We start from the raw sequence: 26266 nt of genomic DNA on the forward strand, positions 1-26266 counted from the left end.
CGCCCTTATTTGGTTCTCGAAGCAAACCTTGTTTTTGGTTTGAGTTTTGTTTTGTTTGCTTTTCATCTCCTTTGCTGGTTAGATGTTATAGAGGCCTGGGACTGCATGTGTATCTATGGAAATCTTTTATCTAGTTGATCCTTTGTAAATGGCATGAATGTTCTGAAAGGGTCCAGGGAGATAGCTATTCATAATATCTTACCTCCTGACAAGGAAACTCAAGTAATTAACTGGTGTAGCAGGAAGTTGTACTTCTCACATATTCTGTTTTTTTAAGGTAACGAAGAACCAAGACATAAGTTAAAATATCTAAGTAAATTTTGCTGTACACTGAGAACCAGAAGAAAGGCCTAACTGATGTGAGAATAAATAAAAAGGATATAAAAACTGGGTCAGTCTTTGATAAAACAGGGGCACATATCACCAAATGTGCTTATGATACTGCTGATGCTCTATGTAGGGCTGCTAGTACAAATAGGTTTTAAGGAATCTGCCCAACAGTTTGTACAGTCCATCCCAGAAGATGTTAAGGGAAGATTTGTTGAATGTAGATTTGGATCATTCAGTTTTGCTAAGTCCATGTAATCAAAAATATCTGTAGCACCTTCATGAAAATCCTCTTCCAAAATATAGCAGTAATTACCTATCTAAGTCTTGGTTTTTGTTGGCATAAGATGAAAACCATGTTGCAACGGCAAGAAAAAGATCTGTATCCCAGATCCATCAACGGCCATTTATTCTTCAATCATAAACCACTTCTTTTAAAGTTTTCACCCTATAAATATATAAAAAAGACAAAATAGTAGACCTCAATGTACTACAGATCAGTGCTAGAACTTTCTGTAATAATACTGAGCAGCTGCAAGTACCCTGCCAACTGCCTGACCTGAAATGTAGGGGGGTAGTAGGATTACACATACCATTTAGCTCACACAAAATGTTAAACTGGCCTGCCTGTATGTTACTGTGTACTACACTGGCCTAGTGCTGGTTGACAACACCTCAGCATAGTGCCTAATAATAAGGGGACAAATCAGACGTGGTGATAACAGTCTTGGCTACACTATAGACATGACCTATACTCACATGAAACTGTATGAATTGGCCAGAATTATTATTAATCATTCTACTAAGAATGACAAGACTTGCAGCTAAAAAGTACCACACATTAGGTCCACAGAACATCACAACACCATATAGAATCAACATGTAGCCTAGAATACACCCTTAATGACCACATCACAGTTTTTGCTGTCTGCAAGCAAGACTATATCGACAAAGTCAACAAATAACTAAAAGTGTGAAGATTTTCTTTCATAACTGTTGTAATCAGCTTAAATTACCAATTCACGTATGTTTTAAAATACCAACAAAACAAACGCACATCAGTCTCCCCTAAGAAGCTAGCCTACATGATAAAACACATATTCATTGTCTATCATGTGTACTTTTATAGAACTAGTAACTGCTGAAAAATATCTTGGCATCATTTCATTCAATAAAAATAAGAAACCCACTGACCACAGAGACTCCAACAGGTACAACAACCAGTAAACATGCAGTAAAATACAAAACAGTACCAAAACAGTGGATTAGCGCTTTTGTTTATTAAATATAAACTTCTTCAGATAAAACTACATTGTCTGAACTCCATTTAAGTAGCAAAATCACATGATCACCTGGCTGCCGAGCTCTAGACAAAGCAAAAAATTTAAAGTGACAAAACACATTTTAAACAACCAAATAAGACAGATAAAAAACTTTAAATACTTTTTAAATGAGATTTAAGTAATATTTAAATAAAACATTTTCTTACTGTTGTGCATTTTACTGTACATTTACTGCCTGTTGTACCTGTCGGAGTCTCTGTGGCCTGCAGGTTTCTTATTTTTATTGTTTTTTTGAATTTTGGTTTCAATCATTTGATTCAAACCTAACATACACTGACCAATTTAATAATGCAACAATTAGGAATAGTTCATTAAGTAAATTACTTTCTCTGTGTATCAGTTAGGCAAACCTAATCCAGTACTGTTGTAAGATCTAAACTCATTTTTTACTGCATCTTATACACCAATATAACAACCAACCCCTCAATCATTAAATTCAATTATTTGTAACACAATGACTAGACTCTAATCCCAAAAAAAGATGGAAAGTACATCACTGTAAATCACTTTAACAGCTCATATGGCTAGAGTTGGGTAATAAACACAAACTCCTCTACCTTTGTATTGACAATAAATTTAAGGACTGTACAAGGACTGTTCAACCAATAAAAGGCCAACTACTTTCCACACACATTATTGAAATATCTGAAGCACAAATCAGAAGAAGTATACATAAATGCACAGAGCAAAAATAACCATGACATTGTCACTTGTCACTTATTCAAGATTTGAAGCAAGTGATTCATTCAGATTACAAACCTTAAATGGTTACTGATACAATATGTCTGGAACTTAGAGGTCTACTCCACAGGCTGTTAATGAGCTTTATGTTGTAATTCTGGGACTGATTCCCCTCAAGGATGTACTTACCTATTGTGCAAGTCTAAGCAAGTTACTTAGTCATTCAGGAACCCCAGTGAGGCTCTTGTGCCTAGTGGGGCTTCCTGGTTAGCAAATAAATGCAGTTAAGAATAAAAAAAATAAGAAAAAGTGCTGCTGTTGCTAAACCATCTAGCAGTCATACACTGTATGCTCCAAATGTCGTGGCTTGAACTAAAACTTACAGCATTACTTAATTTGTTTTTATGATTTTGCTTACACTGTCTTTGCTTCTTTTAACTCCTCCTTTGGCCTTCTCTAAGACCTGTGACAACAGACACTCAGTTTCCTGCTACGATGTATTTTCAGCTTATGCTGTTTCTGTACTTTCATGTGTTCTTGTTTAGACTGTTATTATCACTTATGCCATTGCATAGCAGATATACCAAGAAATCTGCCTGTAAACTCCAAACCAGAAAGTTTACTCCATCATCGAAACACAATATCAGTCTTCATGAAACGTCCACAAAATGTGTATTTTTGTACTAAAGAGTTTACAAAGACCCAGATGTAGGTTGACATAGATTCATGCAAGTTATACATATGGGAGCACTTGAATGTAACAAAGCATGCTTCATCAAATGCAAACTTGTCAAATCCATTTTAACAAAAAAACAATAGTGTGACAGTACAGTTTGTTGAAATACTGCAGCATGTAAACAGCTATTAAACTGTGCGAGGCAAACGGAAACAATAACATGTTACAGACAGATATATTTTTGTAGGAATCAAGCCCTCTTGCTAATACATCTCCAGACTTAATAGTAACTACTCTGAGACTACACAGCCTTGAGAGAAGGAAGGCCTTTCCAGTGTAATTGCATTCTCTAAGGAACAAAGACCCCTCCAAACATGTGGGGTGCAGTTGTCCTTGTCTTCTGAAGAAATCATTATTTTCTTTCATTCTTGTAGGTTTGTACTACAGTAAACCAGGTAGTCTGGTACTTTTGTTGTACACGCTCTGCGCCTACCTCTGTGTATATACTTCACATGAAACATACCACTGTCATCTTGTTGTGTTACAGCTTTGTAGCAACACATGTACACCCAATCTAGTTAGGGTGTGGATTTCCTGAAATGAATGTGTAGCATGACTGAGATATAGTAAAAGCTATGTAATGGTCCTGGTCCAAGTGCTGTCTTATTACTAAACACTGGACATAACTTTCAGCAGGATAAAATCTCTTTAATGCTGCTGTTTGTTTTTCAGATTGTTATGCTGAATTCAGAGTCCGACTTACATGGATATATTGACAAAAGCCAGCTTACTCGAGAGCTTGGTGGTTGTATGGAATACTGCCACAGTCAGTGGATTCACCATCGAACTGTAAGTACGGTCTTTTACTGCTCTTCAGAAAATCATTTTTTATCACAACCAATTGTAAACAATATTCACTGTATTTGATACAAAGTATATTTAAATATTTAAGTTCTGCAATCTTTAGCTGTCTGTCTCATGTTTTAAGATATCAATTTATTCCTACCTCTCTTCTAACTGGGAATGCTCCTGCTCTCACCCTTCCTAACCTCTACCTACTCCACTCCTATTCCATTCAAGCTTTCTTTCACAAATTAAACCTAACACCTGCTATGCTCTTCTTACCACCTTCTTACAACTTATTTTACAATACCATCTTTTATTATGTCTTATATAGTTTAGGTATTTACGTCGCCTGCTTGTTTTTTGTTTTGTTCATATCGTTTGTGTGGCCGTGGTGTTTCTCTGTAGGTATTGACATACCTTGAACTACAAAATGCTTTGTTATCCCATGTATTTACATGGGTCCCCTTCAGTTTGCCAACATTCCAGAATGCCGACAATGCAGAACCGGCATCTCACTATAGTGCGGAATGGAAAGATTTCCATTCCTGCACTGTAGTGCGATCTCGGAGTTGGTATATTAAAGTTACGGGTGGGGTGGGGGAAGAGCCCCCCATGGGGGTGCAGGGGACATAGCCCCCCTGCTAACAGTTGAAAGGAAATTTTATTTTCCTTTTCTATGGACCTCTCACAATGTCGGCATTCTGAATGTCGATCATATGGTGTCGGCCATATGGTTGTCGGCATTCTGGAATGTCGGCGTTGTGTAGGGGATCCATTCACATACCACAATATGCTTTTTATTATTATTATCATTATAACTACAACTTCATTCATGTAATATTTTTGTTAGCTTTTAATAGTTGGTTTTTTTTTTTTGTAAATATTCTAATATTGTTTCTGGAGCTTTTCTCCCCAGGCCTCCATTGAAAAAGGGCTCATTTCGGCCCAATGGACTGTCCTGGTTAACAAACTACAAATAAAATAAATAAATTAGCTCCAAACTAAATGATCATACAGAGCAGTACATATAAGCAGTAGTTTAAGTGGACAGTCATTTGTGGTTTGAACAATTACCAACTCCACTACCACTGTCACTCCCCCACATACTTTTTCTTTACACTCCAGCCATACATTTTTTTCATCTCAACATCTCATTCGCACACCTTATTGCTACATTCTACTGTATGAACTGTTTTGAGTTGTTCCTTCCTACACTTTCATTATCTCTATCATTTTCTGCCGTATTGTGTGTTTGTTTTTCCTAATGCACTATTTTATCTCCATGTACTTTATAACATTAGACTTCTAGATACATGTATCCTAATACCTTATTTTCAGACATACTTTCACACTATCTTATATCACCTTCTTTGATGTCTGTGCCACAGAGTTTTACATAATATGAAATGGCTACACTGTACGTATGTAGATTTGATGCAGTGTTACTTTTCCATTTAGTGCATTGCAACTCTGTAGATGTTTAGTTTATTGTATTATTTGTTGTTAATTCTGCACAACTGTAACCTCATTCTCCAGCCACATCATAAACTTGTTTGCATCCCTCTGCTTTTTCCTTGCTATACTATAACTTTTAGGCTGGGAGTGGGAGAAATAGGCCTTGAAAGAATAAGTCCACTGCTGTAGTCAATAATTCAGAAAATAAATAAGTAAATAAAGTTGTGAAACTCCAGACACATGACTTTGTTTTGTTTGAGACAGGCAATGGGCTCTTATTAATATGCTTAGAACAGCTAGGGTCTGCAGATTTGTAAACAGCCAGTAGTTCTGACTTGTGGGTATCTGGTGAAACACAGTCTGTATGTTTTAACCTTTCTGTAACTGGTGGCAAAACATTCTTTGACTCAGCTCTCTTCTCCACCAGTTAGCGCAGGTTATTGCTGAAAGGAGTAGTTAAAGTGTTTAAGGATGCCAGTAACGTAATGCCCTATTCAGTGATAACTTTTAAATCTGTGCAATCAGCCTTCCGCAGTTGGAAGTTGTCATCTAATCCATTTATTGCTTGAACAAACTGCAATGTTTTATGTTTCAGTACATGACCAGAGATTGGAATTCCACTGACAGTCCTCTGAGCAAACCGCAGATCCAAAGACTTATCAGTTTCCTTGTCACCACATTTCTTTTGGTCTTTTTTTCCAGCATTGCTAATAAGGGTTCCAGTACAATGCTTCAGCTTCTCTTTTAAAGCCAGGGACTGTGATTTCCTCATGACTGCCTTGATCAGCACTAGCCAATACTTCCATCCCATAGTGATACATTCAATAATTTCTAGCTTTTGTATTAATTCATGAACATTGCTTCTTTCCTGCACTTGTTAAATTTTCTGCAAGCTATGTATATCAATAAATCAGTCAAACAAATAATTAGTCAATTAGTGATAATTCAATAAAGGTGTTAATCAATCAATCAATCAATTAATATTGTCGCATTGCACAGGGCTGTGTTGTATAGGTATAAAATAAACATATTAAAATTGCTATCTACATTTTTGTTTCCACTAGGGTAAATGCACTTCTTTAAATCTTTGCTTACAAAATGAAAGCATCTTAGTTGTGCAGTTAACACAGAAAATTGGATAAGCAGGGTTACATATCTAATAGTTTACTTGTATGTATGCATGTATTTTAATTCTTAAACAGAACAAAATTAATTAAAAAGATGTTGAATTTATTCCTTAACATTTTTGCAAACTTTTTTCAACATGCATAGTCTTTATCAACACATTATTATATAGCTTTACACCTTTGGCTTCTGACTGAGGGAAGGACATTTTATAGCTGTTTCAGAGAGAATTCACTTGATCTATAAAAGATCAGCATCAGAAAATTGAAAGAAAAAATTAATATAACATGTTATCAATAAACAATGAACTTATCAGAAAACCATGGGACATAAGGAATGCACATGCAGAAAAATGCAAACTTTGCAATAAGGAAAGGCATATGTTGGAGTGCTATAGAAACAAAGACAGTCATCCATTATATAATTACAGACAGGTTAATTGCTGTCAAAATTAAAACTGAAAATTCAAGTTCATAGAACCCACCAACATACCTACTGGATTCCCACAAATTATCAAGGAAACATAAATAAACTACTATTAATGATGCTAAGCAAAATGTTAGTATGTGGACACGTCTGACCAATGGAGGTAGGCTGTAATAGTACCTCTTTACAAAGGAATTCATAGGTGTATACTCAGCCAACAACCACTGTGGCCGTTAGAAGCCCAGCAGTACATCCCGGATGTAGACCACAAGATTTTCTAGCCTTTAGGGGGTATATGTAAATTAGGGAAAGATTTACAGACTGCCTCTGCCCATTAGAAACATAGGTACTAGACCTAGGGTGAATTTCCAGTTTCTATGCACTGGTCCAGGCTACGCTTGGATAGAATTAGGAAAGAGCTCTGCTTCATATAGATGGGAAGCCTGTTCCAGAGGAGGGGCATTCTCTGAGACACATACCTGTCCTTCCAGCATGTCCTATTTATGTCACAAGCAAAGTTCAAGTCCCTAGACCAGTGAACATTCCAGTTGCTGCATGAGATTGCATGATGGAGCCCTAACTATGACCCTGCATGAGAATGCATGACGGAGCCCTATCAATGACCCAACTTGAGATTGCATGATAGAGCCATATCTATGACCTTGCATGAGAATGCATGATGCAGTTCTATCGCTGATGCTTCATGAGATTGGCCAGGCACATACTGAAGGGGGCACTGTAACCTATTCAACAATGGAGCTAATGAGGGCTAAATACAGAAGATTAATGACTTCCTTGGCCTAGATGCCATGCCCTTGCTTAACAGTTGAGCAACATAGATTGATTTCTTTAGTACCTTCTCCACATGTTGGTCAAAAGCCAGGTTACTATCCACATACAGCCCCAAATTCCTGACTATGGGGTCCACTCTTAGGGCCATGTTATCAATGGGGTAGTTTCCTAAGGTAGAAAACTTCTGAAAGGGTACTATTATACATTTATTGGCACTGAGTTTTAAGCTGTGGCACCAGTGATTCCTCTGTGTTAGTCCTTTCTGTAGGATATAGGTGTCTTGGGAGTAATCTATAACTTCTTTATTGCAGTCATCTGCAAACTTGGTCAGCCAGAGGGCTTTGACACTGGCTTTGATTTCAGAGAAGTAAATGCCAAAAAGGAGCAGACCCAGCACAGAGCCCTGGGAGACTCGGCTAGTGAATGACGTCTTTGTTGAGGTAGTCTCCCCTATACTAACTTCCTGGGTCCTATCGGAGAGCCTGGTTATCCACTGCATAATACAGGGGTTAATGCTCAATTCCATGAGTTTGTTTACAATGCCAGAGTGTGGTATTGTATCAAATGGCTTAGCCTGGTCAAGGTAGGCCATATGCACCATTTTGTCCTCATCCATTGCCTTTATGACCTTTTCAATAAAGTTCACCAGACTGAATAGATATGATCTGCCTTTGGTGAAGCCAAACAGAATTGGATCCAGTGTCTGAACTATTCTTATGTCATTATTAATTACATCCATGATAATGCTTTCCATGGCTTTGCATATGAGACAAGTCAGACCTATGGGTCTGTAATTCCCAGGGCGTGTTGATAAACCAGCCTTGTGCAGAGTGATTACTATTGCAGTTTTCCACTCAGATGGCACAAAGCCTGTCTGGAGGCTATGGTTAAATATTGACTTCAAAGGTCTAGATAGGTTATGCTTCAGGCTATTTAAGACGAATAAAGTGATGTTATCAGGGCCCATTGATGTAGTACTTTTATCCTTAGCGAGCACTTTTAGGATAATGATAGTTGTGAGGGTTATGTTTGATAATATTACTTGGGGGAAGGCCGGGTGGGTAAAATTTGAGCTGAATTTTCTGTGGACTGCTTTGTAACTGTCTTTGGCCAAGGAAGCTATTTTTACCTAATAATTGGCTTTGTTAGATGTAATTTACCCTCTTAGTTTTTTGTTTAGCCTGATGAGAGAGTTTTTATCCTGCTGGGTGTTGCCCTTTCTAATTTTAGCTATGATGTTTCTTCTTTTTGTTGTTCAATCTGTTTATGTTTTAATTCTAGCAGTGCGGTTAGTTTTTCTGCTTTTTGAGTTTATTCTGTACTTGTTTCTACAAGCACAGCTGTCTCTATGCATCTATTAACATAATTGTACTGGGTTGTATAGGCAGCTGTGCTCTGCAGGTTTGGAGGGGTATAACATTTTGCCAGGTAATCGCTTAATAATAGGTAGCCTTCCTTAGAGTATTTGCTAACTAATACAGCATTTGTTGGGGTCACTGCATCCATTGATTTTTATTTCCGAGACCGCATTATTGTCTGAAATTACCAGAGCAGATACTATACTGTGGGGGGCGGGGTGTTTGCACAGTTATCTCATATTTGTAGTATGTCCAGTATGTTTGCAGCTTGAGTAAACCTATGGACCTACTGATCCAGGGTGATTGTGTTTACAAAGTTCAGGAATCTCTAGTCCTACATGTTTCGGATTGTGTAGGATTCCCAGTTTAGAGAAGAGTAGTTAAAGTCCCCCATGACTATGGCATTGGGAGGAATTGGAAGTGTCTCCAGTAGGTCTAAGTATGAGCTATGGGTTTCAGGTGTCATAGAAAGTGATCTGTAGGTTGTGAGGATATGATATGGTATTATAAGATACGATACAGGGCTGTAGGTATGGTAACTTTGACATGGAGTGTTTATTGAGATATCTCCATCTTTAGTCCCTGCCTGTGTATAAGCTGGTCTAAATGTCTGAAAGGCATTGTATCCCTGCACTGCTGGGGTGCTCGCCTAAGCTTTAAACCATAACTCAGTAACTGCACAGATGTGTGAATTCTCTCATATGAGGAGAGCTGTTTAAGGTCATCGCACTGTGTAGTAACACCTTTAGATTCCATTGGGTTAATTTTGCCAAGCTGGAAGGTTTGTCATTTTGGCATTTCCATAAAATGACACTAAGATGGAGGGCAATGTTTTAGCCAATATTTGAAAGTCTAGTGAGGACAGGTGCAAGCAATCCTTGGCGAAGCAATGTGGTCTGTTGACCATATTCTCCATTACTGACAAATTTTGTATCCCCCCCTTTGCATGACAATATAAGCTAAGCTAATTATTAAAGTCAGTCATCTTCTGTTCATATAGCAACATCATCCTTGGAGAAGGTAAAATGCTGCTCAGTGCTAAGCACATAGCATCCTGGGGAACATGGTCTGAGAGCTCCATAATGCCTCTCTTCATACAGCCCAGAGAGGTACTTCTCAGGTCATTTATACCTCATGGACTATGACTGAGTCATACTGGTAATTATGGTTCAGTGACCTGAGTGTGTGAGTGACTTGGCAGATCCTGACCACTGAAATGCTTCTGCTAAATTGCACACAGATGTCATCTTAGACTTTTCATGAATTAAAACTTTTAGTATGTTTGGATCTGATGATGTCAGATGATATTTGTGCAATAATAACATTTTAGATTTATGCACACAATCAAGACGGAGGAGGCCCATAACTTCTCCAGGGTGAGAAATATATAATATTGGTATACATTGATTTTTATATCTAATTTGATAAGCATGAAGCATTTCTCTTGTTTACGTGTTCATTTGATCCAGTAATTTTGGGGGGCTAGTCAATCACTCCAAAACCATAAGTTATAACAGGAAGAGCACATTGATTTATAGCTTGGACTTTATTCCCAGATGTCAAGGCAGTTTTCAATTTCAGTTTTAGTCTTCTGAATATTTCCTTACTGAGCTTTCTTCACATTTGCTCATGTTTTATTTTTGATCCTTCATCTATACCCAAATATTTATGCACTGCTAAAGTTCATTTATATCACATTCTTGTTTCAGGCTGATATTTTCTTGGTTCTGCAGCTTTCCTGTTTTAAATGTTGCTTTTGCAACATATCTCAGAATGTCTTAACTGTTTGTAGTTATGCTTTCAAATCCTTATCTGGTAAACTATTCGGTTTTAAAAAATCCACAAAAAGCAGATGCAAAATCTTTAAGCAAGATTGTTTTCTTGGAACCAAATTGCACCCATAGCCTTATCAGTTAAGTAAAGAACTTAATAGTTAAGAGCAAGATAAAACATATGAGGTGTCAAAGAATCACCTTGGAATACCCCCTTTGATATTATATCTCTGGGATAATATTTGACCTTTGTCATAGCTCAACTGCTAATTGGTTTATCACTGTTTCATGGTTACTGTAATGTAATCATCAATGTAGGGTACATCTTATACATCTGCAAGCATTCCTTTATCCATGAATGCGGTATGCTGTCAAATGTTTTTTTTTTTTTGTAATCTGTCCTTGCTATATATATATATATATATATATATATATATATCCATCCCCTTTTTACAATTCTCTATTATGACTTCATTTAGCAACACATAATCCTTTGTTCCATATGACTTTCTTTTATTAACCTTTTTGTTCTAGTGCCAAAATTGATTTTGTTTTCTAAATGACTATAAACTCTGTCTACAGCAATTCCAATTAATAGTTTGTGCATATAAGTAGTTCTTACTCAGGGTTATATCTTTATGTAAATATGTTAATGCTTTTTATCCCCAAGTTAGTAACTGTTTCTTATCCTGGTGCCCTCTCTCCCAAAAGGGTATGTGATTGCTTCACCTTCTCTAAATTTAAACAGTTTTCAATCCCCCAAATAAAAACTCTTCTCTTAGTCTCTCCTGTTCAAATTGCTTGTTGAATAAACCTTCCCATATTAGAATCATTTAGGATCCCAGAGATACCCCTGCTAATGTTCTAACCTCAGATCACTGACACACCTATTAACCTTCTTCCCTAAACTACAAAGTACAGAACACACATTTGCCATATTCTCTACAATTACGATGATGTGCATTCCATCCAAGAGAGAAAACAGTTCCAGAGAGAAATAAACTTTACATGTGCAAACTAAACCCTCTCGTTAACCCTCATCAACCAAGCTCTCACAAGATGGGACTTCCCATCTCACTCCCTTTTCTCATCTCCTCATAGCTTCCTTTCCCATTCCCACTACTATCTTTTACTATACCTATTGTATGTTCACTAAAGTCACCAAAATATCTCCTAAAATATAGTATGTATATGATATGCTGTCTCCTATGTACTTGTCCAGATTTAGGAGTTATTTAATCCTTGCTTGTATCATTCTATGTTCACATAATTGTTGTTTTTATATACTGTCTATAATGGATTTATATTTTGTAATTGTTTATCCCTTTATGCCTTTGTCACTGTAGTCTTCACTTTTGTTGTTTACTATGGGCTGAACCTGAAAATGGAAATGGTCCTCTAAAATCAGTTATCTACCCTAGTCAACCAATGAATGAATCAACAAATTAGTGAAAAAATAAATAAATAAAATGTCAGGAGTAAATAAATAAAACATTCTTTCATTATCACTGATTTAGCAGCCAGACAATTTTTCTTTGATAATAGTTCAGAAATCTTGGTTGTTGAAATCAATAATGTAATAAAGAGACAGGGTCTCAGAATTATTGCATGATACTGTAACCCAAGACAAAACGTTGACCAACAAACCAGGTATGTCATCATTTTTGCTTCTTAACTATATGAACATTGTATATTTATCGGTGACATTGACCGTCCATACATTAAATAAATTCAAGATACTGGCAAATCTTACATGGAAACAGAATTTCCTGGCATAAATGTTACTGTATAATGTTTCTCACACAAAATAATATTCTTGACTTGCTATTTACCAACAACCCTACATTATTATTAAACCTCACACTGTTTGCACCTCTTGGTAGCTCTGATAACATTGATTTCAGTATACTTTTCTCTGGATGCACAGCTCCATCATCTTTGCTTACAGTCTGCGTAATTTGGAATTAAAAATGTCGACCTCAATTCTTATTTATGTAGATTGGGATAAAGGCAACAGTAATGAGAACAGCATAGCTGGACTCACATTGAATCAGCAGGTAATATCCTTCTGTCTGATTGCATCATTAGGAAAAAGGTCTTTAAAATTATTTTTCTCACCCCTGGTGGAATATCAAACTTAGCAAGCTGATAAAGAAGAAAAGGCATATATTTAAAGTATATAAAATCGTATAAAACTGGGGCAGCTGTGTGATGGTATATTGCAAAGTAACTAATCAGTTATGATGCTCTGTTCTAGTTTGTAAGGGCAGCTTTGAGGAATATCTAGCCAATAATAAAATAAACAAGAAGTTTTAAATATGCGAACTGCCAAAAAGAATCAAGTCGAATGCATTAGTCCCATAATAAGTGATGGCATTGTTAATAATTTAGACAATTGGTTGCATTTGTTTAATAAATATTCGTGCCATTCTAGTGTCAGTTGGATATAATACTGATAGTGATGTGTATACAGTGCTTCCATCCCCCATCTCAGTTCCTGCCCAGCAATTGCAAAGGATTTGTTTATGTTATCACTCAAACATTTAAATCCCAGCTGTGTCATGTGACCTGATAATCTTCCTGAATAATGTATTGTTCATTTGCAGTAGTCAGCTGTTTTACCACTCATGAGTCTATTCAGTCTCATCAGGAAAATTTGCTAATGTAATCCCAGTTTACAAGGGACTTTTAAGGAAAAGACTGAGAAATAAAGACCAGAGACTTTCACAACAATTTTCTGTAACTGCTTTAAAGTTTGTTTGCTACTCTTTATTGAAATCAATACCGAATATGGTAATTCTTTTGATATTACATGACTTTTTTATGTACCTGCTTAGCTTTGGACATAGGGCATAGTATTGTAGTCATTTATTTGAATATTGCTAAGGCCTTTGATAGCTTATCACATGGTGTCATTATTAATTCTCTTATTACTTAAAGTACAAGCTCCCTTGCCCAACATTTCCTAGAATTTATAATCTCAAATGCCCTGAATCAACTGGTTAACACCCCCACCAGAGGTGACAACATATTGGACCTGGTCATCATCAACATGTGCGACTGGTGTTCCACACCAGAGGTCAGCCCCTCACTGGTTAGATCTGACCATAAACTAATCACTCTGGATATCCACATTCCACCCCCACCCCCGGTCAAAGAAACAACCGTGAAAAACTTTTCAAAAGCAAACTTCATGTTACTTAAGACCGAGACGGAAAGTTTCAAAGCCCCCATGCTAAAGGATAACTCTGTCCAAGCTCCAAAATATTTTACTAATGCACTCTACGGGCACCTACAAGATTGCATGGATCATACTATCCAAGCAAAACCAAGACTCGCTCCTCCAAGAAAAGGAAACCAGTCTGGTGGACCCCTGCCATAAACAAGTTATACCATAGAAGGAAGAAACTAGTACAGAAAAGAATAAAATCCCAAGAAGGGAAGACATCCCTGATCAGTATCAGCAAGAATCTATGATCCCTCATAAAATCATCCAAGGCTAACTTCAAAAGAAAAATTGCCAAGGACTCCAAAGATAACGACAAGGCATTCTTTAGCTATGTCAAGAATCTAAGTGGCAATTCTCAGATCTGCTCGGAGTTAGTGCAGAATGGCACAAAATACACAGAACCGACTGACATCGCCAACATCTTGGCAGACAGGTTCAGTGCAAACTTCACCCCCAAAAGGGCCCATAACCATACCAGAAGAATGTAGTGCCCCTGAAATAATAGACACTCAGGTTAAAACAGCCTTCTCCAAAGCCAAAAACACAGCATCAATGGGACCAGATAGTGTCCCCGGCTGCATCCTACAAAAGCTCAAGATGAACTAACCCCTCACCTAAACACACTGTTCAAACTCAGCCTCTCCACAGGTTACATGCCCATGGAGTGGTGCACAGCAATGGTTAATCCACTCCACAAAGGTGGAGCCACAACAGACCCCAGAAACTATCGCCCTATAAGCCTGACTAGCTTGGTCTGCAAGGCTATGAAGTGCAGCATCATGGATCTCATTAACAGAGATATTGGAAAATTGGACCCTACCCAGTTTGGCTTTGTTAAGGGCAGATCATGCCTCCTAAACCTGGTGGACTTCTTTGAGACAGTTACCAAGGTTATATATGAGGGAAAGGTGGTCCACACAGCCTACCTAGACCACAAAAAGGCCTTTGACACCATTCCTCATTCAGGTATTATAGACAAGCTCACTTGCCTGAACATAAACCCCTACGTCATGAGATGGGTTGTCAACTGGCTCATGGACAGAACCACATAATAAGAGTAGGTGGGAGCTAGGTCTGACTCTAAACCGGTTACAATTGGCGTTCCCCAGGGCTCAGTCCTAGGACCCCTCCTGTTCGGCATATACTTCTCAGAGGTACAGGCAAGCACAGGAGGACTATGGCTGACCAAGTTCATTGATGACTGCAAACTAGGGGCTAAAATTGACTCTCCGGCTGACACAGGCATCCTCCAAAAGGGTCTCACTGAGACAGATACCTGGTGTCAAAACCATGGCCTCAAGCTAAATGCCAAAAAGTGCATAGGCATCCCCTTTGGAAAAAACAAAGTACACACAAACTACCACATAGATGGTAGCCCCCTAAATATGGAAGACATAATAAGGGATCTGGGGACCCAAGTAGATAGTAGCCACTCCTTTGATAATCACATTGCCAAATTGGTTAGAAAATCCTTCTATGTGGCCCACCTAATCACAAAAGGGTTAGCATCCAGATCAAAAGAGATCATTGTGCCCCTCTACACATCACTCATCAGACCCATCGTAGAGTACAATGCCCCATACGGGATGTACCTTACCAGACACCTGCAACAGCTGGAAAGTCCACAGAAGTACTTCACCAAGAGGATCACTGGCCTCAAACAGATGCCCTATGCAGCTCAACTGAAGAAACTCCAGCTGTACTCGGTTGCAAACTGCCTACTCAGAGGTGATCTCTGCCTGACTGACATACAAGGCCATGTCCAACCCAGAATTGATGGACATGCTCCACCTAAAGAAAACCACATACCCTCGAGCCACATGCTCTAGGGGTCTAAACCTCACAATGGGATGTGCTGGAGGGATAGATTCCTGTCCCAGAGACTTCCCATGCTCTGGAACAAGATTCCAGTCTGCATTATGCAGAGCTCCTCACTAATCCTCTTCAAGAGAAACCTTGATGAGTAGATGGGAAACAGAAAGTTTACCCCGGGGATCACTTCAATGGCCATGCTGGACAGAGGCACAGGGATCTAATCTAAGGGGGCGGCGAAAGCCAACACATTCCGGTTAAGCTTATAAATGCCTTCGGCAGATAGCCTAGTACCTACCTATGAGCCTATTGGTAAAGGTATTTTACCCACTCCTAGCTAATTGGATCACCTCCTGGATGTCAGGCAGAAAGCTATGTTTCCTTCTCCATGTTCACACTTCATAATGGAGTCCAACCTGCCTGTTTTGGTGTTCCACAATGATCTGTCCTTGGACCTGTATTATTCAATGTTGTTTTCCCTTCCTTTCTTTACTCACCTAAATACTGGATCTTAAAATATAAAGATGATTATAAAACCTGATGTAATAACCTGTAAGGTAGACCTGTTTTCTTTAAATAGCCGTTTATTTCAAAATCACCTAATGTCAGAGATTTAAATTTCAATCATAATAAATGCAATGTGATACATTTTGAGCCAGCATGAATTGTTATCCCTATTATTTAAGGTATTTAACAGCTGTCTACAGTTGCTTGCATTAAAGATTAGCTTAGCCCATAAAGGAATATCATATCAGACAAGACTGAATTTCCTAATTTTCTGCCTCATACCATTGCCTAAGGGTCAGACCATGCTTAGCATATCTGACACCTGCTAATAATTAATTCAGACTGTTATTAGGTCTTGAGCTAGTAGGCAACTAAAAACATTTATGTTCTACTAATACCACATATAAAAAACAAAAATTTAAAACTGTTAAATGATGCAATTTTATTTCCTTATCTCTGGTTAGCTACTGATACAAGCTTCCTACTTCGATCAGAAGTGCAGAATCTATAGGATTATTCTAGAATTTCCTTGATCTTTGGGTAGGACTTTATGTTTTTAGTCCATTGATGATTGTTTCGCAACTTTATTTTTTCAAGCCAGGTGGCAATGTAGTGTTGTAAGGGCAAAGGCATCAGTAGTTCTACAGCAAATTTTATTAAATGTTGTGCCAATTGAATCATTTAATGAATACAGGATACTAGAAAAGTGAAACAGCGAACCACTACATGATTTTTAACAGAGTTTCTTGACTGTTTCAATATTGCAAGTGCCAGACTAGACAGGGATACTGCAGTGTTTAAATTCACTACTAATAGCTGTCAGCTGCCATCACCATCAGGCAGATCAGATCATAATATGCCATCCATTAATTTGCTGAGAGAATGCTGATTGGCCAGAGGTCTCATGTTCTGATTTGTTTTATCTGGTGGTTGTCAACTGGACCTAATCAGCAGTGTGTGAAGAAGTATGTAGAAAGAGATATACATTGACTTTGATACTGTTATGTTGGTTTAGTCTCGGTATTACAAACTTAATCTTTCATTCAGTGATTTAACAGCCTGTTTTTGATCCTTTAAGTTGTAATATATTAATTTGTAAGAAAATATGTCAGTTGTTTTCTGTCTTTGAGGAAATGGTTAAGGATGTGCCAACACACTGTAAAGTTTGTCGAGCACCAGAAATCATTCTGACATGGCACAGTCCATGTAATGGCAAACTTTGTAGAGCATTTCATTTTGAAAGAAATATAGAATAACATGGTTACACTCTCCACTTCCCTGTGTGAGAAGGGAAAGACACAAGTTAAGATCTGCCTCTAAAAGAATGGTCTTATTAGAACTTAATTGGGAACTTGCCCTTGCCTAATATGGCTTCACAATATAGAAACAACAGAAAATTGTATTAAAATTTCTTTGTGATATTCCCACAACTTGCTTGTTAAAAGTGTATTTGCATATTTCATATCGTATGACATCCCATATTCCTTTCTATGTAGTAACAATATCTGTATTAGAGTTATCAATATTTGTCAATTGATATTAAAATACTGATTTATAAAACTACTAATATTTAAAAAAAATTGCATGCTTTAAAATGGAGCTTTTCTCTCTCCGGGGCTCTGCTGAAAGGAGGTCTTCTATGGCCTGGTCAGAACATCCTGGTCAAAAAATTGTAAATAATAAGTAAATATATAAATAAATAAGTAATTGCATTATCTAAAAGTACACAAAATGCCTGTTTCATCTTTTTAATGAAAATGACTTAGATCATTCAGTAACAACTCTTAGTAGAAGAAATAATCTGCTAGATATTGTGCCGTGTTATTCTAAGAATAACAAAACTGTGGTTAATGTAGCCCATGAGAGAATTTTCAAAAACAATATGTGAAAATAATGCCATCCTAACTCACTATAAAAGCCGAAGATGAGTATAAAGGTTTTCAGCTCTTCTTGTAAAATGAGGGATAGTGTCTAGAACAGTAATAATGCTTTAAATGTCAATAGGACTTTACATTGTGAACCCCAAGATATTGCCGATATCCTTGCAAATAAATTTACTTAAGATTTTAATAAGGTAGTGCACACAAAATTCTTGCTGCAGCACTAGGTTGTGAACCTTCATGTGATTCCCACAACCAACTTGTGACATCCTCATAAAGGTCAGAATGAGCTATGCTGGGGGACAAAGAATAGCAGTTCCATGAGCTGGACATTGTCTCTGGAGGTTTTATTAACAGTACTTGAAAAGCTCATAGACGCACTGCACATCTTACTGAGCAAAGGATCAGCACTGACTTTATTCTTAAAATTTGCCCGTTGGCCATAATAGCTCCTATCCACAATAGTAGATTCACAACTGACCTAAGAGACTACGTATCCTTCAGCCTTGCCAGTATCTGCAAGTTATGGAGAGGATGTGCATGAAACTGATTTAGAAGGGTATTGGCAGTATATGGCTTTTACACACTTATCAGTACAGGTATGTTAAGTGTAGATCATGCCTGTGAAACCTGCTCACCTTCTTCATGGAAATCACAGCTGTTCTAGATGAGAACTTGTCAGAGCATATTGTCAAATTACATCCTGCAAAATTACACACACAAGGGTCATTAACAAACTCTATATGACTTCAGAGATTAGCTGCATAGAAATGCCCTACTGATTCCTATTCCTGTAGATACCTCCTCATAAAACCTCTATCCTGGCCAACTGTTCATTATTCTGTATTCTTACTAAATTAACTATATTCTATAATAAAGTTATTCAAGATTGACCCAGGAAGCAAGTATAACTTACCTTAGGTGCTTTCCAGTCAAACAGTTTTTATGGATGCTTGTGCTGCCTGCTGCTTTGGTGCAGCCCACTCTGTTCACCATCAATATGCTTGGGCTCACTCCACTACCATACCCTCAATTCCCACCCACCCTAACATACACTACATTAAAAGTAGCACTAACTCTACCCCAACTTTTCCTTTAATAAGCAATACTTTATCTCTCACATCCATCCAACCTCTAAAAACAACTATGACTACAGCCCTACTACCTTGTTAAACTTACTTAAGATAATTCCAACAAATATTCTTCTTCTATTCATCCTAACCCTGTATAGACTAACAAAACCAAAGTATGCATTAAACAATTCCTACAAATCAACCACAAATCAAGTCACAGTATAAACTCAAAATAACTCATACTACCACAACATATCACATGAACTTCTTCAGTTTATCTATCACTTGCATGCTAGTTTATTAAAGATACCTACACATTCCCAATAAAAACAACTTCTATTTCAAACTCCTGTCTAAACAAGGTACCCCCCCCCCCACCTGCAATATTTTTAAACTTGGCAGACAAAAAAGAGTGGGTAGTGTTGTGATATTACACAGAACGTATTGAAACTAATTCCATATCCAGATAAGATTCACTGTTTCCACTAGTAGCATTATTTAAAATAGACAAACAAAAACAATATGTACAGTAGCTTTTTACATTCCACCAGGTACTAGCAGTGTAATAATCAAAGGTATTCTGAGCTGGTTTTACACCACCATCTCTTATGAAACAACAGTTCAAGGTGATGTTTATATTGACTGGTGTACACAGCTCAACTAGAACTAAATTCCATAAACCTCTACAGCTTCTCCCAAATAATTAACATACCCACAAGAGCTGACAAAAAAGCATTTGAGAAAGTATACTAGACTGGATACTAACTAGCAACCTGGGAAATTTGAGAAAATGTAGAAGTCTAGCTTCTACAACAAGTGATCACTTGCCCACTGTCACACTAGGAGAACACAACAGGCCCAACAAAACAACTACCTACAGTACAATCCAGAACCTAATCTCATTCTGTGAAAATATATTTAATGAAACTCTGAAAATGTTTAATTGGAACCCTGTAAAGACAATCCCACTTAATGATGCTGTAGCATTCTTTAACTCTTTTTTTAAATATACTTAATAAACTTGTATGTATAAGTATAAAAAGAACAAAAACTAATGTTGCTCCATAGCTCCAAAAAGAAATAAAACATATTATACTGCAAACAGAGGGTTGCAAAACAAACACCATCAGCCAGTGATAAATATAGGCAACTGAGATGCCTAACTAAAGCCAAATTAAAAACCGACAAGCAATCCTAGTGTTTTACCCTCCAGCAAAGACACCACGATGATAATGAATGCTTTGGAAATCTATAAATAAGCTACATAAACCAGGTCAGACTACCACTACACAGCCTGAAGCAGCCAACACCTCAGAGTCCATAGCAAACCAATTTAACCTTTTCTTCATCCAGTCTATACTCAATCTACTGAAAAACAACCCTAACACTCTCTCTTCTACAACTCCTGAAAACCATAATAACACTTTCTCCTTCCATCCCATTCCCATCTCCACCATAAAAAGTGCCCTTACAACTAAAACCGTCGCTCTCAGCTGCAGAAAATCTTCCAGAAGAATAACTTAACATGGCAGCTGAGTCAATATAATATCTTGTGCCTTAGTTATCTACTGCTCAGTAACTGAAAACTTGCCTGTTTGGAAAACGTCATACTTCATTCCACTTCACAAAGGGGGTATATACCTAGTGTTTTCTAACTATCAGTCCATGGCAATATTCTGTCTGCTGGCTAAGATCTTGAAGAAGTATATTCACTCACAACCTATGAACCATCTATCTCCAAACAGTCTCATTACTAAGACACAATATATCTTCAGACTTAACAGTAGCACCACAACTGTTCTGCTTAGCTCTACAAATAAAATAAACAGTGAAAGGAACAAAGGCAACTTTGTCTCCTTTGTCTTTCTTGGTTTATCAAAAGCACTTTCCCACATCAAAAGTTTTTATCAGAACTTGTCTCCTTAAAACTCTATCAACATGCTATCTTGGTTCTACAACTACCTCCCTGGTAGACATCAGGCAGTTAAGTTGCAGCAAATCTATTCTTCCTTCCTCCCAGTCTCAATATGGCCAGCGCAGTGGTGCAGTGGTGGCACTGTCACCTCACAGCAAGAGGTTGTCCGGTTTGATTCTCGGTTGGAGTGCCTTCTGTGCGGAGTGTGCATGTCCTCCCTGCATTCGTGTGGGTTTTCTCTAGGTACTTGGGTTTCCTTCCATGTTACAAAGACATGTGCCTGGAGTGTTTCTCCCTGGGCCTCCTCTGAAAATTTTCTTTGTTCCAAGTTGGACTTTCCTGGTAAACAAATGTTAAATAAATAAAAATATCCTCTCCTTTTCAGCAAAACAACTAACTTCACACTGCATCTGGAAATGCCTCTATCATCTGTTATGCAGAAGACTCAACTCTTATCTGCTCATCCGTTACCCACCCTACTACAGAAAAATCACTCACCACTCCTCTTCTCTCGAATCATGGCTGATCTGACTCCCAACTCCTTCTTAGCACCAACAAACTAAAGTTATACTTTTTACCACTAACAGTACAATGAAGCATACACAGTCCTTTTCTGTTACATCAAATAACAATACCCTAGTAAGACTTGAACCCAAACCACACTTCTAGGAGTCATAACGGATGATGACCTAATATTTGACTACCATATCACATATGTAATAAAAAATACCAAAGTCTGGAAATTTATACAAATACAAACCCTACCTTAATAATAACAGAAGAAAAACATACATAAGCAAATATTTACTTACTACCATCTTTGTTTTATTCATCCTAAATGCTCACCTAAAAGCTAAACCAAACACTTGCTACAATAAAATAGCAAACTTTGCCTCAAATCTTCCTTCTTACTCTGACCATTGCCCTGCCCTTAAAGAAACTTCCAAAATCAGTTAATTTACTCACAATTAATCACAGCTCATATGCTTCTCTATCAACCTGGGAGCTGTTCTGACCTTAAATACACTATTCATTACTACTTCACATCAATACCTTAACATCCAGTAATCAAGGTCTCATTAATACCACTAGATCCAAAAACTCAACAGGAGATTCTCTCTATTTCAACTATGTTGCAAAAATCTGGAATATTCTTCCTTTCCCACTTAGACTCATCCCTACTCTTCCTGATTTCCAACACGGCATTAAAGAACAATTTTCTAAAATCTGGTTATGTTTCTGCCTAATCCAGACTAACTGTAATTTTCCTATTCCACTCTTTCTGTTTCAAATACATTCCAACATTCCTTTCCTATATTATACATGCATTTCTTCCCAAACTTACTTTCTTCACTAAAATACTCTTTTGGAACCATTGATCAGCCTCTCCCTTCTCTATCACTGTTAAAATAAACTTTATCTCATTGTTTCAAGGTGTAAATCACTAACAGAGACATAAACAAATTTGCAAAGGTTCCATGTGGGAGGCAATGCCAATCTTACTTCTTGAAGGCCATTAGACAATAAAGTTGGTATGAACCTATGCACCTTACCAGAGATTGTCTTCCAAAGATAGGTTGCACTGATTCTATTTTAAGTAACACTATCAAAGAAATGAAAACTAACACCACAGTAGTACCCATGTTTATTCCAGTTAGCATTTTATAAACAGACTCAGAATTTTGAAAAACATAAAAGCTTCCCTCTCTGGGGGATTGCTCTCCTCTAAGGAAATTTGCACAGGTTCCTGATCCAAACATCTCACACAGTTACCTTCTATTACTCAGCAAACAAATAAATTTACAGTGCAGCTGTCTTAAGTAAAAAAAAAAAAAAAAAAAAAAAAAAAAGAGATAAATTAAAATTTCCAAATATCCAAGTTTCCAAATTCAGTAAGTTGAGAAAATAATTCTGGACAATATAACACAAAACCTAGTCATTAAATCTATAAGTGCTAGTCCACAAGCTGCACTTGCCAATAAGTGAAACAACCACAATGAAACATAAGCCAAAACTACAAAATATCAGCATGCATTTTCAGTAGATGAATACTCTGATCACCAACACATGCTTAACAGTTTGGACATGTCTCCTATTCACTGTCAACATTGTGATGAATGTTATAAGAGCCATATATTTTACAAAAATGAGTGAGTTTCATTATCTCAAAACTAAAAATTATTCAGCATCATAAAATAACAAAACTACATTATCAGATTCTAACATCCATAGAGCAACATGGGAAGTAACAGAGTGAAAGAAATAGCCAAACCTGAGTTATATCAAGTATGGCAAATAGTATCCAGTAAGCCCAATTTCCACATGTTGATGGAAATTCAGTAGACAGTAGGCCAATAATTCTCCAGAGGTTAATAAAACTTCCTCATTCTAAATAGAAAACATCAGAAAAAAATCTCATTTCAGACAGAGAAACACAGTCTCATTCGTGCAGGTACTTATACACTTCACACAGATGAAACAGCAGAAAAGGTCAAATAGAGACCAGACCTGATATCCAGTATCCAGCAAAAATACCTAACAAACTGCAGAAAGGAGTTTTGCCAATAGCAGCATTGTTTCAAAGTGCTACAGCCTCTAGCAAGTATTAGCTGCTTATAAAATTACTGAACATGAGAGGCAGGTAATTATATCACAGGCTCTGAGCACTCTGGGATTAAAACATTTCATATTCCAAATTAATGTGAATGAATAGCTACAGTAAAGGGAGAGGCACAAATTACTGATGTTAATAGGTCACCCCATATTCCATAATGTTGTAACTATAAAATCAGATACAACATACAAAAATCCAGTTATGTCTTCTCAACTGTTGCTCCTGTTATGGCTCGAACAAAGCAGACCGCTAGGAAGTCTACCAGTGGAAAGGCTCCTCGTAAACAGCTTGCTACAAAGGCTGCCTGCAAAAGTGCTCCAGCTACTGGAGGTGTCAAGAAGCCTCATCGTTACCGGCCGGGCACTGTTGCTCTCAGAGAAATCCGTCGATATCAGAAGTCCACCGAATTACTTATTTGCAAGCTTTCTTTCCAGCGACTTGTTCGAGAGATCGCACAAGATTTCAAGACAGATCTTTGTTTCCAGAGTTCTGCTGTCATGGCTTTGCAGGAGGCAAGCAAGGCTTATGTTGTAGGCCTTTGAAGATACTAAAACATTACAAAACTGAATTCTTTACTATTTTCGACACAGATAAATAAACTGCAGAAATTACATTTATCACAGGGTCCTATTACAATGTCTTAACCAGTTGATTCTGTCCAGATGTGCCTTAAACAGAATCTGTCTTGAATCTGGATGGCTCTACAGTAAACCATACATAGTGTATTACTGAATTATCTTCTTAAAAACCAAAGTTTTCACTACAGTATAATAGTAGTTTTAAGAAATATTTTAAGTTCTTCCTCATTAGAAGAATATTCATACATAGTACAACACTTCAAACTACAAGAACCCATACATACAAAACCACCAGAAATCTCAGAACCTTTAATGAGAAAAGGTTTAACAAAATCTTAAAATGTACTAACTGGACTCCTCTTAAAGAGCTACCTCTGGAAGATGCTGTTGCATACTTCAACAGTGTATTTCTAAATACTATTAATAGCCCCTGTACGCACCAAAAGGATAAAATCTAACCATGCTCCGTAGCTAACAAAAAATACCAAACAACATTTACAAGATAGAGATAAAGCCTGGAAGGACTGGTACAAATACAAATCTGACACTAACCTAATCAAATATAAGCAGTTATGAAACAAAGCAAAAAAGCTAGTTAACTTAGACAAAAAAGCAATACTTTTCCAGCCAACTGACAGGTTACAAAAGCAACCCAAAACAATTTTCGAAACACATCTCAGACCTCCTTATCCGAGGTAGTAAACAAACTCCTTCACCATTCCCTGACAAACCTCCCTCAGAGATAGCTAACGTGTTTAACTCTCATTTTATAGATAGCATTATCAAACTGTTAAAAAATCCTGCTACTACAACTACTTCTTGCCCCATCTCTGATTCTTCTTCACCCTTTTCTCATGTCTACTGTACAAATAACAAACATCCTTCTCAACTATCTAGTGCTACATCTTCTATCCCCTTTTCTTTTAAACCTGTCCCTACCTCTCTCTTTCAAAAATTATTGCAAACGCTAAAACCATGCTCTCTCTCTCTCTCTCTCTCTCTCCTCTGACAATCTCCTTCTGGAATACATAGAACAGGCTGCAGAATCCATTGCTTATCCTATCAGCATCCTAATAAATCATTCTATAGCAGAATGCAAAGTCCCTAACTTCTGGAAAGAATCTGTCATCTCCCCTTTACATAAAGGGGGCAACTCCAATGAGCTATCCAGTTATCGACCTATCTCCATCCTCTCCTCTTTCTAAACTCCTGAAGAAATGCATGTATCAGCAATTGCTTCATCATCTAACCCAAAACAAATTAATTACCCCCTACTCACCATGGCTTTCACCCATCACATAGCACCACCACTGCTCTAATCTCCTTCATGGACACTGTGGCCAAATCCATTGACTCTGGTAAGATCACCTCTGTATTACTTTTGGACTTATCAAAGGCATTTGACACAGTGTCCTATAATAAACTCCTTCATCAGCTATCAGTTGTTGGCTGCACCACTCCATCCCTCCAATGTTTTGTAAGCTACCTATCCAACCGCCAACTGTGCATTAAATGACACAACAAACTATCTCAATATCAGTCCAACACTACTGGTGTACCACAAGGGTCCATCCTTGGACCCTTACTTTTCAATATATCCTTACTAACAGTCTCCAGACCTCTTAAACCCTTAGCTCCATTATCCAGTATGCAGATGACACTACCATAATTTCCTCTTCTAATAAAATTCAACTTCTTCAGCAAAAACCTCCTTCACCTCAGTAGAGACATGGCTGAGAGAAGTTCAGCTTCTTTTAAATCCAAAAAAAAAAAAACTCTTGCTATTCTCAACAAAACCATTCTCATCTGATTTCAAAATATACTCACTGGATAACACAGAAATCCAAACAGTTACTA

The 26266-nt window shown here is 37.4% G+C and overlaps 1 protein-coding gene across 4 annotated transcripts in view; it reads left to right on the forward strand.

Moving 5' to 3' along the window:
- LOC122801123 (guanine nucleotide exchange factor DBS-like) overlaps positions 1 to 26266 on the forward strand; it is a 3406519-nt gene that overhangs the window by 827823 nt on the left and 2552430 nt on the right. For all 4 annotated transcript variants that reach the window (XM_044070650.1, XM_044070651.1, XM_044070652.1 and 1 more), the window contains exon 6: positions 3760 to 3876. In XM_044070650.1, coding sequence (XP_043926585.1) covers positions 3760 to 3876 — 117 coding nt within the window. The remainder of the gene's footprint in view (positions 1 to 3759; positions 3877 to 26266) is intronic.

The sequence above is a fragment of the Protopterus annectens genome, chromosome 4.part1 (genome assembly GCF_019279795.1).
Source record: "Protopterus annectens isolate FY-2018-M chromosome 4.part1, PAN1.0, whole genome shotgun sequence".
Lineage (NCBI taxonomy): Eukaryota > Metazoa > Chordata > Ceratodontiformes > Protopteridae > Protopterus > Protopterus annectens.